Source organism: Lutjanus erythropterus, chromosome 9 (assembly GCF_056507025.1).
Source record: "Lutjanus erythropterus isolate fLutEry1 chromosome 9, fLutEry1.hap2, whole genome shotgun sequence".
NCBI lineage: Eukaryota > Metazoa > Chordata > Actinopteri > Lutjaniformes > Lutjanidae > Lutjanus > Lutjanus erythropterus.
In genome coordinates, this window is record NC_139325.1 from 19,411,680 (window position 1) to 19,429,220 (window position 17,541).

Sequence of the window (17,541 nt, forward strand, 5' to 3'; positions counted from 1 at the left end):
GGTGGAGTGGAGGGGAGAGGTGAAAGAAAAGGCAGGAGGAATGGTCCTGGCTGCTGGGCCTCTGTATTGGACAGTGACCCCACTCTGTCTATAGCTGGCTGCTCTCCTCGGGCTCAGGGAGGAACGCTGAGGCTAATCTCCTTCTGCCAGAGTCAATTCTCCTGCTTGTTCCCAGACGCCGCTGGAACCTGAGCTGGGAGATGCCACCGCTTTTAAAAAGGGAATAACATTTCCTGCTTTCATCATTTCCACTTTTTCTCCTATTTCAGCTGGTCTATTTTCTTTAAAGTGCCTGCACAGGATCCTCTTCTCTCATTTCACTCCTTCTTTCTTTCAATTTGTCATTGTCCCTCTTTATCTCTTTTGCTGTCCATCTTTTTTCTCTCACCGCCTTACTTCTCTCCTACTGGGCCTAAACATTAGGGGTGTACCAGAATCCAAATACATTATTCTGGAGAGTACAAATAATGCAATGTTAACAGACATTTCTTCTACCCAAAGGTGCTTGTTATTATTCAGGAAGAAATAACTTCAATATCTTAAGAAGCTCTTGACAGAATTTCTTCAAAATTGGTACGAATGACCACTTGGACTCAAATATTAAAGTTCAAGGTCACCGTGACCACCGTTAAATTAATGTGTTGATTAATACAAAATTTCACACAAATATCTTATAGGATGAGGTGATGACATTTTTCATCCAAAAGGTCAAAGGTCAACTCCACTGTGACATCATAATGTTCAGCTTCTATCAGTCCTCTTTCTTTCTCTGTAAAAATAGTCTTAAGTGAAGACAAGACAGCATGTTATTCAACATAGTAATATATATACTGTATATATATGTGTGTGTGTGTGTGTGTGTGTGTGTGTGTGTGTGTGTGTGTGTGTGTGTGTGTGTGTGTTTCATTGTTAATGAATATTAGGTTAGAAAATACAACATTTGCTTAATTTAACACAACTTCTGGTATAAACCATGCACACTCCCGGCCGTCTCTCCAAATACACACACAGACAGATAATTTTGTTGAACAGATACAGACTGAGATACAGATAATGTCGTTTCTGTGCACCTCTAATAAACATACAATATTTACAGCAGTGATAAAAGCCCACTATCCTCTAATATTTCAACTGAATTAGCTGTGCAAGCACACACTACCATGTCGTTAGGCTAACATCCAAATTAGCCAGAAACACTGATTAGGCTTAATGGTATACAAGCAAGAGAAGAAAATATGTCTCAGAAGTCTAATTGAAGGTGTCATTACTCTCTGCTGAGCTAAAGCACTCAATAGGAGATTGATTACTGGTTAATCCTCAGTCCTCTTAGCCATTAGGATAGGAGGTTATTAAGAAGGAGACATCCAGAGCATTTGTTTAAATAAACAACTTTCCTAGATTTTTATTGAGAGCCACTTTCCCAATGAAACTTTCCGTGCGCCTGAACTTTATTGTAATGAATGGCTGCTCTCCTTCCAAAAGATAAAAATGCAGAAATCGTCTTCTGAAGAAAAAAACAAAAAAACAAAACAAAAGTGTGACATACAGTGATTTACGACGGATATAAAATGCACATTAAGAGAACATATTACATTACCCTGTAATATTGGCTTTTAGAGGCAATTGTAATGTATACAAATCAAGAGAGGATTTGTTTGGCCCTGTAAACCGGCTTTTACCTTTTCCACTGCAGTCAGGAGACCCCATTAGACGCAGAGGGCTTTCACTCACCATTACACACAGCCATAGATAAATACCTCCTTAAATATTCACAGACAAAAGGTCACGTGCTGAAGCGAGTCTGTTCAGGTGGAAAATGCCAAAGGATAACAGTCTGCATCGGAGAATACTGGTGTTGGGAATCTGAATCCGCTCTCTTCAGTGTTTCACTAAACCGTAGCCACAGGCTCAGCTCGGGGAAAATGTGGGGGAAATGGGAGATATTATCAGACAAAGCTGAGACATGAGGTTTCTCATTTACAATTCTTTGATGTGCCTCCTGCTCTTTTTTTTTTTAATTGAGTCTAATAAGTAAACAAGATGGTATCATGGGAAAAGTTATGAAGTCTGCTAGTCTGGTTTAAGAGATCAGGCTAAACAGGATACATGTGAACAGAACAGAATGTGACTCTCCGTCTGCACATCACAGCTACATCTGTTTTCAACATTTTGTGAAATAGACTCAAGACTGAGTCCAGAAAACAACCACCCATGAGGCCCAAACTTGTCCTTTTCACACTTGTTGCACAGATAAACAAACAAGACAAATGTTAAATATTTGGTGCAGTGATTCCCAAAGCGAAGGCAACAGTCCGCTGTTGGGCCGTGAAGGTACAGCAGGTGGCCTGTTAGAAGTCATTAAAAATAAATAAATGAAATGTTTCAGTTTTGTAAGTTTTAAATTACCATAAAATGTTTATGGTGTCACACTGTATTTGGTGATTAGGTACGATTAGTCTCATGTGTTGATCAGAGCTGTGATTAGCTGGTCCTCAGAAGATTTAAAATTGGGATGTGGCCTTCCTACGCGCTGGCCTTTTTTTTTTTTTGGAAGTCCGGAAGTCTTGTCATCACTGTAAGGTCATGAGGAAGTGTTTTTTGTACGGTTTTAACAAATAACATGTGACGGCTTAATTAATGAGCTTTAGAGGTGATGGTAGGCTGATGTTTTTTTTACTTTATGACAAAAAGAGGCTAGCCCTTTCCAGCCACCTCCTGGCTTCATCTGCATGTTTGGAGTGAGGATATCTGGCTTATTTAATCCGCACATAAACAAAAAAGAAAAAATGACACTTGGTGGTGGTTTTAGGGGAGGTTACACAGTGGAACAACAGAACAACAGTTAATCTGCACACAGCTGTTTTTTACTGAAATATTGGTCCAGGCAAAGTTTTTGTAGGCTAATTGTTCACTCTTGTCTCCAGTGTTTGGGTTAAGCTAGACTAACCACATCTTGACTCTGACTCCGTCCTTAAAGCACAGTCATGATAATGATATTCATCTTCTCATGTGGCTCTTGAAGCTCATATGAGGCCTCAGCAGTACAGTGGATGAGACCATTTCATGACCAGCAGGGACAGAAGCAATATTTACACAAATAAATCTCTAAGTGTTGACATGACATGTTACAGGAAAGACTTGAAAAAATTCCCAACTCATCCTTCAAGCAACAACACCTGCAAGGATGCAGCAAAAGAGAGGATAAATAATATACGCAACATCAACATTGTAAAGAAGTAATGTGAGACAAGAAAATCAAGTCAGAAAAAGATTCTGACATTTGGAATGAGGCGAAGTAGAGAGAAGAAAGTGAGAGCAGTAAAGAGCAGAGGGGGACATGTCTGGCTCTACTTGGCAGTCTTGGAGGGCTGGATAACATCTTTAATATTTGATAACAAGGTTCTCCAGGTATTGCAAACACTTCTACCAATAAGAGGCAGAGAGAAATACGGCAATGTACACCCGACACACACGACACCTTCAATCGAAACATCTCAAGGTGATCTTACTCCCTTTAGATTTTCCCACCCCAAAATCCATTGAACTCCAAATCCCAATTTCACAACTGCAATAGGAAGAAGTGATGCATGTGTAATACCTGTCACCCCGATGTTAAAGGAATAGTTCACCCTAAAATCAAACACATATTTTCCCTATTATCTGTAGAGCTATTTATGCACCAAGTTTAAGTCAGTGAGTTGTCCAGTTTCAGAGATATTGGCCACACAGATGCCTGTCTTCTTTCACATATAATTACATTACTAGATGGCTTGTGGTGCTCAAAGAATACATTTGAAATTGAAAACAGCAATGTCTCTCTCCAGAAATTATAACCTGGTTACTCCACAGAGCTTGTTCTGAGCAGGAACTGGGTCACAAGTTTTGGAAAAAGACGCTGGTTTTGAATTTTTCAAATGTTTTTAATAGAAAGAAAGTAGTTCTGGTAGATTCTGCCATAGAAGGAGAACAGTTCCTACATGAAACTCTTGACAACAAGGTCTGTGGAATAGAGTTTTTCATTCTTTTCTTTTCTTTTTTTTTTTTTGCCATTTTTGTTCCACAAGTTGAGTTCCATCTAGTTCCATTATATTCAAGAGAAAGCAGACATCTCTACAGCTGATATATCCAACACTCTGCAGCTCTCACCAAAACTATCTAGATGGATAAATAGCACGACAGCTAAGAGGAAAAATATCCTGACAGAACCTGAGAACACACTGAACTCAAGATTTATAACAATAAATGTCAACATGGAAAGAAACAAATTCCTGCATGAACAATAAAATCTTTAAAAGTACTCAAGCTGTAAGTAATCAAGAAAATAATTTTTCAAATCAGCAGGCAGGTAAACAAAGAGAATTAGTGTTTTAGCATAATAATTAAACTTTTTTTTTTGGTAATTATCAGAGAATAGCTTTGACTGTTTTTGATTACATCCCACAATGACATTTTCAAGACAACAGCAACAGTGTGTGTGCTGTACACAAAGTATTTCATTAAATCCTAAATCATGAAATAAGCAACCCTGAGAGTTATCTCACATCTGTGCCTGTGCAGTGCAAAAGGCTACGCTGACATTATGTATCTCTCTGCTGAAGCCAAGGAACCAGGAGCTCTAATATGGCCTGAAATCTAATAAGGCGGAAAAACCTGCAGATTTAAAAAAGAACGCCTCCAAAATGATGTCTTTTCTCTTGGGATTTATTTTACTCAAAGACAATGATAAGAAGTGCCTATTCTCCACCTCTGCTTCAAAAGAGCACTTTGCTAGTTTAATGACAGGGTAAATCTGCCTGCCTATCACTTAAAATCCAAAGTGATTGAATTAGACTTGCTATAGAGCTGATATAACCCAAACCCTTCAGTGTTCAAAGGCACACGAGCTGCAGCTGACGGGCTTTAGAGCTAAAAGTCTCGGGTGAATTTCAAGAGAACTGCGGTGAAGCAAAGCGGTTTGTAACACACTCCCATTGCTTTCCCTTTGTGTGTTTTCACTGCACCGTCGCTGGTTAACAACAGAGGATAGCTAGCATTAAGATGCTATTAAAGAAAACATTCAGCCTTACACCTCTCCATTTAGCCTTTTCTATTTTGTCCGTGTTGCAGAGAGCAGTGACGTGTTGCAAGGCGAGACCCTGTGTCATTCCACAGTGATGAGGTTTTTTACTGTGGAGGGATTAGCAATGTAAGCTGTGGTATATGTGACTTTGTGGGGGCAGTTTGTTTTGCTCTCTTTGTACTGACAAGCAGCACAAGCTTGGCTGAGTTAAAGTAAAATGTGAAATGAGCGAGGACGCTTTAATTCCTTACATGCGACAATTAGATACATTTTCTCTAATGGTGCCAATACCTGGTGACCAAATTTAATCCAATAAATTTGAACACTGTGTTTTTCCCCCGCATGAGATAAAAGCTGGGCCATTAGCAGTTTAAGCTGTTCTATTAAAAGGCTGTACTGTCAATACTAATTTAAGTGTTAGGCCCATCTCCTTCTCCTGTACTGTTTGTCCTGTCTTCAGAGTCATCTACTCCTCCTCATAAGCCCATTATATATCTCCTTCTCCTGCAGGGAGCCACTCATTGGAAGCCACAGCACAATTCTGACTCACCTATGAGACATCACTGTTTACTGGGATATTTACAGGACTGTGAGATAAGGAAGTACACTGGTAACTCCACTGGGGAAGAAGAAGGGTGAATGAGGAGAACTTTACTGCTTAATAGACAGGCACATAGTAGGGAAGACTGGGATGTGTTGTAACACCAGATAAGTTGGAATACAGTGAATTTTACCAATTACAAACACTGCTGTTGTATGACTGCATTAAAACAAAGGATACACGATTAAACGAACGTTAATTTACCATCTATTAATGCAAGGAAATTAAATTAGTTGAAAGAATTCAAGAAATGGAAAGAATCACGTATAGGTTCAGAAACAGAGAAGAGGAATTGATGGGAAACTGGAGTAAATGGGTCAAGGAAATACATGAAGTGTAGTAGTAACATTTTTTATTAATTACATTTATTTTTTTTATTCCCATTTCTCCCTTCTCTAATTTACTTTCATTTCCTTCATTCTGTCTGTAAAAGCAGAATGAAAGAAATATGTGATGAATCTGTTATCTTGAAATGTCAAAATCTGCAAAAAGCTTTTTTTTTTTAACCACAATGGTCACATTTTATCAAGATTATTTTTCTCAAGTTTTCACTGTATTGTAGATACAATGGTGTGACTTAGATGACCTAAAGTAGAAGTTTATCTAGTTTAATTTGATGTGTTGCATTCTACAGTTACAGTAGAGCAAGAGTTCATTAAAATTATAAGAATTTCTGCACTCTGTACATGAAACACTTCGGCCACAAGGCCAAAAGTCTGCTAGACAAAAAGCTAAATGAAGGATGGACGAGAGGGATAGAGCAGTACTTTTCACAGGTGGAATTATGGTCAGTATTTTGAGTTTATCTCTATCAAAGATGCAAAGAACATTGCTGTCTGTTGTAAACTTTGTGCAAACAACAAAATGACTCAGCCAACATCTGGACACTTAACAACAAAAGCTTCCTGGGTGTTAACAGCTCACTGGATCAGCAGTTCAATTTTTAAGTGCAAAACACCTGCCAACAAGGTTGAACAGTTTTATAGCAATATAATGAGTAATGTAACTAATTACTTTTGATACTGAGAAATATGTAAAGTAATGAAGCTCAGTCTAAGTTCAATCAGTAAGACCATCTCTCATTCATTCCCAGCTCTCTCTTACTTTCTTGCCTCCTTATTCTCAATCAGCTGATTATTGGTGTTTACTTTTCGGTTAACCAACCAGATCAGAATAGACATCAAAGTGAGTTTTATTTTAAGTAGATAAATACACGTACCATGCATCAAAGTTTGAGAAATCTAGCATAAACGACCGCTGATGCTCAAATAAAAAGTGTTTCTACCATCCCCGGTCTCGCGTACTCGACGAGGAAAGAGAAGTCGGAATAAAACATGTTATTTTTGTATTCATGACTTATCTGTCCTGATGTGATGATAGGGCAGAATAGTGGTTAGAGTCTGTTTTATAACAGAGAGATCACAGCTCTGCTCTCACTGCATCCATCAACAGTGAAGCGCTCCTTAGCAAGACACTCGACCACTTTCAGCTCACTCATTGTTAAACATTCAGCATGAGAGCAACGGCTATTTAATACATTTAATGACAGTGTTGTAAAAGTAATGATTCACACCGAAAATCGCATGAATTATTTGTTTTAAAACTGAACTGATGAACAGTTTAACTGGCAGGGATCCTTGCTAGTCTGTTTGTGAAGGGCTGGAGTGGCAGAAGTATAGAGCTCACAGTCCTATACTGACAAGAGACCCAAAATTATGGTACATAAAGAGCCACTAGCATCTGTAACATAATGGGTTTTTCCTGTAGAGGGTTCATTTCAAAGGTACTTCTAAAAAGCTGAGACTTCCTTTAATGTCCATTTTCTAATTTTAAATACATATCAAAGAAAAGAAATAACAAGACAGGAAATTATAGGAAATTACTACATTCTGGGAAATGCACTTATTTGCTTCCTTGCCAAGACTTAGAGGAGAATATTAATACCACTCTCATGTCTGTCCATGTCCACATTGAAGCACCTGGCAAAGAATTTTGTTTTTACAATGGACAAAGCCAGACTGGCTGTTTTGCCTGTTTCTAGTCTTTATCCTAAGTTCAGGTTTCCTGATGCTAACTTCATTTTTGGTGTACATATATCAGAGTAGTATCAATTCTCTCACCCATCTCTCATCAAAAAAAAAGTATTAAAGCATTTTCCAGATTTTTCAATTAACAACAAACTTTTTGAATTAAACTAAATAACAACATTTTTCCTTGGTCAAAGTGACAGGTTGTGTAAATATTATGATCTGTAAGACTAGTAGATACCTTTTCACCTTAAAATAATATTTCTCTCTTCTGAGAATAAGGCTTATAACACTTTGTATGTGTTATAAGTACTGTTTGTCCCTGTTAACCAAGTGGTTTACCTTATTTTCAGATCATGTGATGTTGGTAGAACACTGTCACCCCACGTCGAGCCTCCTGTTTGTACAAAGGACTATTATTTACATAGTGAAGGTCAGATCTTACAGGGCCGAACAGAATTTAATTAAGTTGGGGGATTGACAGTTCTTGATAAAATGCACACTACTCAACTTAATTGCTTTTTGACAGCTCTGCAGAGTTTGCAGAAAAAAGAAATTGGATTAATAGATGTATATCCCTCATGCTCACCTGACTGTGCCATCTACAGACCACAGCACATCAGGCACCCACAGTAGATGCCAGTCGACGTTCTGTCCATGCAAATTGTTGGAGTCGGATTAATACACAGTACGGAGGCCTCAGCGGGTGGAATCTCTACCAGACATGCCCACAAGGGCCCTCGAGCCCTAACATTAGCTACATTCACAAGGGAATCAATGCTAATTAAATTGCAAATGCAAGTAATTAACACCAGATTCACCTCAAGGCTAAAATGAGCGGTGATCACCAGAGCCTTACTGTGTAACATTTTTCAGCTGTACAAGATGTCGGTCAATGGGTCTGCAGATCTTCCTCTCTTGACTGTTCAACTCCTCAGTGTTAGAAAAACATCTGGTGCTATTAGCTCACCGTGAAATGGAAGTCATAGCACTACAAGCCAGATGAGAGGCAGATTAAAACATGGTTTAAATTTAAATTATGTTAAATTATTTTTGTTTTAAAAAGTTAAATAGTCCAAATTCTAGAAAGATTAAAATTAAACCTCTCTTTAAACCTCAGGTTAGTATTCACTCTAAACCTAGATTACATTTAATTGTGTTGCACCAAAACTTTAAACTCCAGTTTAAACTATGATCCAGTATTAACTTTAAACCTACACTTAAGGAGAACTAAAGTAGTTCACTTTCCTAGATAGTTTAACAACTGCCCCTTTTTTCTTACTGTGTTGTTCTCAGTTTTCTGTTATTTGGTTCTACTGCTCCATTAATTCAGCCATCAAGTTTTTCTAAAAGTGGGAGATATGAGAGATTCTCTGTTGAACCATCATGAGAAGGCTAACTAGGCTAACTGTGTTTTTAGCTAGCAAAGAATGTAGCATTGTTGTTTTTTTAGCTACCTAGCAAACAGTTAAATGTTTTGTAACTCTTTCGCAAGCTAGCAAACAATGTAGCTTTTTGCAAAGAATACAGAGCAGCACATTTAGTTATTGATTTATTTTATTTCTTTGCTTGTTTCTTTTTGAATGTATTTATTTAATTTGGGTAAGCAAGCATCTCCACACTGATTAAACTCTGTTTAATTTAGTTTAATTTCAGTTTAAATCACCAAACTTGGATTTACTAAACTGAGATTAATTTTTAATTGTGCAACATAGTTCTGCTTAATTTTAAATCTCACTTTACTCATTTTAAACCTAGTATTGTTGGTGCAACCCAGTCTGAGCAAAAAGACACATTCACATCATCACATGTAAGAGTCAAGAATCTCTCAGACGTGATAATAACAAAGTTTGTACCTGGTATTCATTGGGCCAGAATGTGCTGACAGCCAGCTCAACCTGATGCCACTGCTTGGTGTGAGACCCCGACGTGTTCCACACTGGAATGCCGAGTGGACCGCCGTTGACCCGCACATATGCCCTCAAGGCCCCTGGACTGTGGCCATCACGACTGTACAGGAAGTAGCTGAACTGGACACAGTGCGTGTCATTTTCACTCAGTGTCTGCAGCAGTAGCTGGGCACGATGACCCACGGCATGCTGGGAGGAGTTCACCAACATATAGGATCCTGGAAGGAGCAAAAGAAGTGCATCAGTTATTTATAGTATTCTGACTTCATGGCCAGGGTCATCACGGCATGCACTTATATTTTCATACATGCTGCCATTTTCTGTATGCTGAGGTGAGCTTCAGAGAACAAGTCATGTTCTGAATGACAAATATTAAAAGCTTTAAATGTAAGGAAGGTCAGTTTTGAAGTGAATCTTTGTCATCATATGAAAATCAGTCATTTTAAGCCTAAAAACATCATCATATACGGTTTGTCTTAAATCATCGTGTTCTCATCCACATTCTGCATCAGCTGTCATGTATGGCCAGAAATCCACAGGTTATGGCAGTGAAGCATGTATTTTCAAAATTTGACGAGCAGCTGAAATGCCTGCAGTGTTGCATCATTTTAAATAATTGGAAATTAAAGCAGTCAAACAGACACTTGTCACCTGAGGAGGTTACACCTAACTTTTTGGTCACTGTTCTTTTTTGTCATAAATTTGCTTGCTTGTTACTTTAGATTTAAAGCATGTAATGGGAATTATTGAATATTTTTATTTTGCATCATTTGCATGCCACCATGCTGACATCAAGACCAGTTTCAACCAAAATGGACGGCACAATAACACATAGAAAAGATGATTCCTTGGTGTATCCATCAGTGCATATCACACATGAGCATGTCAGACATAACAAGAAGAAAATGACAAGAGAGGGAGACTTGACCACAGAGAAAATGTGAGGTTCATTTAGCTTTGCACAGAAACAGTCAGTAGAAAGGTCCTTCAGAGGGCTTCTTTTTACTTTTATACTCTGAGTACATTTCAGAGCCTGTACTTTTTTACTTTTATTTGAGTAAAGAAGTTTAAACAGTACTACTACATTCCAACTTAAGTAAAGAATGTGTGTATTTTTGCTACCTCTGATTAACAGATATCATGGTATTTTACAGCTTATAACTTGTTGTATTTTACAATGTGATGGTACTTGTTTTTCCACAGCACAGTAACTAGCAGGATGCAATTCTTCCAGACCTCACGGTTCAGCATAAGTTCTTTTCTGCTATGCTATCTACACATACAGAGACAGACCAAAAATTCCTAAACTATTAGAGAAGTTGGTCATCGTCAATTAGTTGGTGAAAAGAGCTCGCCATCCAAATGTCGTGATGTATTTAATGGCCACAAAGAGAGCATCGCTGTCTACAGTGCTGACTCAGCATTCGCCTCTTTCTCATGAGGTACATTCTTACAGTCTCCTCCAGCGTCGCCACGTTTGTCATCTGAAACTTGACTCTTCCTGTTTAGGGTAACTTTTGACTTGAGCGGCGTCCTCTAGTGGATGTATTGCTTAACATCCACGCCAACATAAAGGATTCATGGAAGTATGAGGCTAGTGACGGTTACATTGTTTGAAACAAACAACACTATTTTCATATTTTAAGGGAGCGTAAATGAGCCTATAGGCCTACGAGCCCTCTGCTGTTAAAGGTTAAACAAAGACTTTAAAGAACAACATGTTGAAGATGGTGATAGATGGAGGTGCAGCACCGGTTCTGCCTCAACTCATCAAATAGAAAAACAGTTAAAAAAAACGTGTATAATGTAAAAATATACCCCTACAATTTAGTCACATTTTGAGTGGCCAGAATGACAACAGATCTGATCTATCAGTCTTCACTGCTGTGAATATGTCTATAACAGAGTTTCAGCTGGCACTAGATTTCTAGATAACTGGTGGAGGTTTGTGTATGAGCCACTGAGAGATTTGTGTTAAGCAGACTCATATGAACCAAGGCAAACATGTCACAAAGGAACAAATCCGCTTTTAACTACTTTTAGCAGGGTGAATCCACACGAAGAAAAAATGAAAGCATTCTCCCGCAACTCACTCCTGTGTGTGTGGGCGGTTGATAACAGGAAAAGAAATGTGCCCTGTTGAATAAAAAGACACAGTCGGCACTGGCTAAGGCACTAGTTCTTGTGTGAATACTGGCAAGAGACACAGAGAACAAGTGAGGGATGGAAGAAAAGAGCCGACAGACTGAGCGAGAAAAGAACCGATGGCAGTTTTCCCTCCGTAAGGTGACGCCGAGGTAGGAAACGAGATTCACAAAACCCCCCAAAGCCTCCTCTAATCAGGATAACATAACCCCATTGCCCTTTGCCTAGCATCTGTCCTGCCTTGAGTCTGTGCCCGCTAACGTGATTAGCACAACAATGTTGGGAGACCTTCCTGTGTACTCACATAATCAGGCCTGTTGTCTTTGTACTCCAAGGTCTTTCTGTTCTCAGTCAGAAATGAGCCCGAGAGACCAGACAGTCACAGCCTTGGCGCCAGGTGTCCTGAAGACATTTATTCTCCACTCGGATGTAATAGCATGTGAATGCTGAATTGCCAGACCGAGGGAGAACTCTTTACATCCCACACAGACTGCACCTCTAAATTGGGAAGCATCCACAACCAAAGAACACACGCCACACTTCCTTAATGCTTTCACAACTTCCAGACAACTCACCAGCACTATAAGTTATGAATACAGAATTTGTTCTCTGGGCTTGTCTCTCTCCATTGTGCAAAACAAGACCTGACACCTGATGGAGTCATCTGCTTCATCACCAGCGCTACAGCTACTTCCACCTACTGAGAAGACACTAATTAGCTCATTAAGCGCAAAAAAAGACACAACACCTTAATTCACAGACTGACGTTCTACACGATGAGATGGAGATTCACATCTTTTAAGGACTACAGAAGCAGGAAAGTCATGAGACCCAATGCTGCAGTAATAAGCTGGTACCAAATTTCTGAAAGTGTGACACCTAGATGTTACAGCCTAAAACTGATAAAACGGTGTAATTTAAAGCATCGATGGTAACAGTACATACCATCGTATTTGTTTTTCTTTAAATTGCAATCTAAATTAATCTGCGAGGGTAAAGCATCAGCATGACAGCTGCATGGCAATTGTTACTGTCCCCTTAACTATATATACTAGGACATATTTCACATAAGCAAAACTGTAATAATAAATAGAAAAAAAGCATCAAAGTTTCTCGAGTATATGAAGTACTACCACCACTTATATCTACTGTCGTCTGACATGATTTGCAGATTATCGTTTTCTGCTTGTTGTGTGACTTTTTAAACCCAAACCTTGTCCATATAATGGCAGTTGCCTTTTAGCGCAGAGACAGCTCCGCCTCAACTTGTCAAAAAAAGAAAAACAGTAAGTTTTTTCAGTCAGTTTTCAAAAGACAGGAGGAATCACTTCCAACTCACCTTCCAAACACCTCAGATACAGACATCCAGATTAGGGCTCAGCAATATATTAATTTTATATCGATATCCAGATATCAGACTAGATAGTTTATATTTTGAATACTGTTATATATTGATATGGAATATGTATTGTATTTTTCTGGATTTAAAGCCTTCATTACAGTTAAGAGATGTAATTTTCTGAATTCTCCAGACTGTTCTGGCTGTTATTTTTCTTTACACACATACTCATTATATCGACATGTTATATTTTGTTACAGTATCATTAGTCATCCCTATAATATTGGTGCAATATCAACACATATCAATAGAAGTATTTGCTGAAACATTTTGTCTGATCCTGTCTCACCCAGCATCACCCAGTATGTTACTTGACAGAAAATATGTATATCAACATATACAGTATATTGAATATTGCAGAACATCTTTTAACATTAAGTTAACAACATATCTGAAGTATTATTCTTGTTATCCTGAAATATAGGTTACCATTATATTTTTTATTCATTTTTTTTTTTTTGCATTGCTTTGTTGCCAGCTATGTTCAACAGTGTTCGCAATGGCTAACTGCAAAAGGCTACTGTATTCAGGCTAACATAATGTATCCATGGCTTGTAGCACAGGGTTACCATCTGCACTTGTTACAGTTCAGTCTGTGTCATTTGCCATTTAAAATATATATATTTACCTTGATGTCAGAAATTCTGGAATTTCACTGATACTGGTAGTGAGAAAATTTCTGGTGTCATCACATCCCTAATCAAAAGATACCCACTTACTCAATATAAACTGATTATCTATCTTTCTCTCCGTTGTGCAAAACAAGACACCTGACAGAGTCCTCCACTTTTTCATTCAGCTCCTGAGAAAACACTAATTAGCTCCTTAAGTGCAAATAAGACAAAACGTCTAAATTCACTGGCTGATGTTTTACATAATGAGATTGAGATTCACAACCCTTAACCCCGAGCTATAAAGAAAGTCAAACTGAGGACCACAGAGAAGAAGGGACGGTCATTATCCAGAGGCTAGAGTGCGGCCTTTGCTGCAAAGCCCCGTTCCCCCCGCAGCCCCCTGTCAACAGCCCCTGATTTGTGTCTCGTCCTGGGCCGGGGATCTCGGCACTCTCATTTCGCTTTGCTTAATTAGATCCCTCAGAATGCGTCTCCTCTCCTGCACCCTCCAGGCCCACAGGGGACTCATAAAATAATAGCAAAGAGCTGAAATGCTTCAGCTGTACTGTCCTCACTGCTGCCCCTCGCTTTATATATAGACATTAACACCTTTCTGTTGACTTTGCAAGTTACTATAATGTCACATGGGGACACATGAAGCAGTCATTCCACTGCCCTCTAACCTCTTTTCAGATTCAGATCGAAGATAGGTGAAGTCATATATTTAATAAGGTGTGAGTGCATATGATGTATGAAAATGAAAATGTCCATGAATTAAACATTGTGACAAATTAAATTAGGGTCCTGGAGACATTCTGTGAAGTAATCCTGAGATACTGTGAGATTATCAACAGCAGCCTGTTCAATATGGACAGTACGCATATTTTTAGGTCAGGTAATATGGCAAAGTCTTGCCTCTGGAGCCAAAACATGGTTCTTAAAAAATGTGTGTGGAAAAATGTAATAACGCTTATAAATAATATTTCAGTATTTTTATAATATATAAATAAAAATATATCAATATACACATTTTCTCTGGAATAACATAACTTCTCAAATATGATGATTTTATGGAATATGATTGCTGTTGATTCAACTACCCAACAATATACATAGTTGTTAAAATAAGCCTTAACATCTACAGCAGTAAAATGCAACATACACATTAATGCAGCAGTGATATTAATCCAGAAACATCTGACACAACAGTAAAACACTGACAAGGACAATTTTACTGCTGAATAGCTACTCCAAGTAAATTTTTGCTAGAATAATTCATACTTTAATTAAGGTTTAGAATGCAGAACTTTTACTTATAGTTAGTTAGGGTTGAGCAATATGGACAGATATCACTATATTTTTGACCAAATGCCTTGATATCGCTATTGCAGCAACGTTTATTCAAATATCCAAAATTCAAGGTAACATCTAGTCTCATATCACAATATCAATATAAAAGATAGGGAAGATAATTTATGTAGAATTTGTCAAATGTATTCCTGCAGAACACGTTTTTCAGTCCCTTGATTGAATTAAAAATATGCCATTGTGTTGATATATACAATACATACATAATGTATATATTTTTGCTTGAGTTTTTTTTTTCTATTTTCTATCTGCTTTTCTCTTTTATTTCATAAAATGACAGAAAATTGTGAAAAATGCGCCAAGGTTACATCTTTATTTTGACTGTTTTGTCCGACCAACAATCCAAAAACCATAAAACAGACAAAAATAAAAAATCTTCAGATTTGAAAGACTGGGGGCAACAAATATTTAATCATTTTGATTAATTACATGACTATAAACAAGACTGTTGGTTCTTCCTTTTGAAGAGTGCCTCAGTGATGGACTAATATTGACCTCATGGCTGCTCTTCTTACCTTAACCCTGAGATGGAGACACATCGAATAACTCAATCAAAAGAAGCTGGGGACATTAGGGACCTACCTTACCTTCCACCAAACCATTATCAGAAGGTAAAAAAGAGGTCAGAGTGACTAATGCTATCCTGCCCACACAAAGTAATGTTGCCATTTAACGACTCAGAAATCTTTGATTTTACCTGAAAAGTACTCCTCAACTGGAAGTTGTCAGCTTTCATTATCATCAACTCCATGATTGTAGCCTACACTTTGAGAGTAACCTTCAGTTTGTCTTTAGCACTTAAGACTTCATAAGTTTGTCTTGCGAGGGAGTTCTGGCAGTCTCTTTGTTCTTCTACCTGAAGTCATTTCAGCTGTCATTTCAGTGCCGCTTGAGCCTGTCATATGCGCAGGTATTGTATGCTGTTATAGAAAGTTCATTGGAGAGCTGCACTTTTGTTATGTTTACATGATGTTCCTCTGCAGGTTGGTCTAACAGCTGTAACTTCAGTGCTTAACATTTCTTTATCGATTTTGATATTTACACTCAGCTGCAAGAATAATATGAAGATGCTATTTAATTGAATTTCATTAATGCTTAAGTCCATCCATCCATCCATCTTCAACCGCTTATCTGAAGTTGGGTTGCGGAGGTAATAGTTCCAGCAGCTGTTTACCCGACTTCATTAACCAGCTCTGACTGGGCGATCCTGGGGTGCTCCCAGGCTGGGGTGGAGATATAATCAATCCACACAGTCCTTGGTCTGCACCGTGTCCTCCTCCCAGCTGGACATGCCTGGAACACTTCCCTAGGGAGGCGACCAGGTGGCATCCTTACAAGATGCCCGGACCACCTCAACTGGCTCTACACAAAAGAGCGGCGGCTCTGCTCCTAGTTCCTCACGGATGACTGAGTTTCTCACCCTAACCCTGAGGGAGATGCCAGCCACCCTCCTGAGAAAACTCATTTCAGCCGCCATAGGTGAGAGTAGGAACAAAGATTAACTGGTAGATCGAGATAATGCTGAAGTTTCATACAATTATTAAAATTTAACACAGCTGTTTTTCTCAAGGTCTCAAATCTAAACCTGATGTAAAATAAAGGATGCTTTGCTGTTACTGAAAGCCATATTCAACTCAACCATCCTTATTTAAAAAGTCTGTTCTAAACTGTTCTCATCAATGTCACAAAAAACGTTTTTGCTTGCATCTGGTTCTTGAATGATTGATAGTCTCCACCTTTGATGTGGTTGACCGCCACTGCTGGGAGTAACACGTTAGAGTATTCAGATTACTGCTGTAACAAGCAGGTTCTGAGTTATTTCGTTACGTTGGGAAATCAGCAAACCATTACTGTTATAATTTTACCACTTTTCCTCCACTGCAAGAACCACCACCACCTGTACCTGTCCCCAAAGGAGACTCTGAGGGTGACTTTTTTTGTGTGTCAGACAGAGGACAGACACAGCCTGTGGTCTCGGCAGACACTGAAGTTCTGGAGTCTCTCAAGTTGGTTCTCTAGATGGATGTATTGAAAAATTCCTCATGGTCAAATTCTTTTTTGAGTCAACACTCCAACACAATCCAGTGCAGCTGTGAAGAGGCTTTTTAGCCTTGGAAGTCTTGTCAGAGAAACGAAGTATCCAACACACATTTTGAAAAACGTCCTCTGTGCTATGACAGAGCAAACTATAAAGAAAATTGATTTGGTGAGTGAGCAACCTGTGCACTTTTATAGTTTGTATGTAGGCATGTTTTGAGAAGCTAACGGATTCATCTGTTGCATGCAGAAACATGATGTACTGGAAGCTGTATGAGCCCATGTTTTATGGTTTTCATAGATGCAGCTGTAATCTGCCTCTGCCCAGTTCAATGTCAGATTATCAGGATAATTTAACCAACATAGGAAATTGCAAAGGGG

At 38.5% G+C, this 17,541-nt stretch overlaps 1 protein-coding gene across 3 annotated transcripts in view; it reads right to left on the bottom strand.

Moving 5' to 3' along the window:
- Nucleotides 1-17,541, bottom strand: part of ptprub (protein tyrosine phosphatase receptor type Ub) — a 231,371-nt gene that overhangs the window by 105,519 nt on the left and 108,311 nt on the right. For all 3 annotated transcript variants that reach the window (XM_084726379.1, XM_084726378.1, XM_084726377.1), the window contains exon 3: nucleotides 9,544-9,815. In XM_084726379.1, the coding sequence (XP_084582505.1) occupies nucleotides 9,544-9,815 (272 nt within the window). The remainder of the gene's footprint in view (nucleotides 1-9,543; nucleotides 9,816-17,541) is intronic.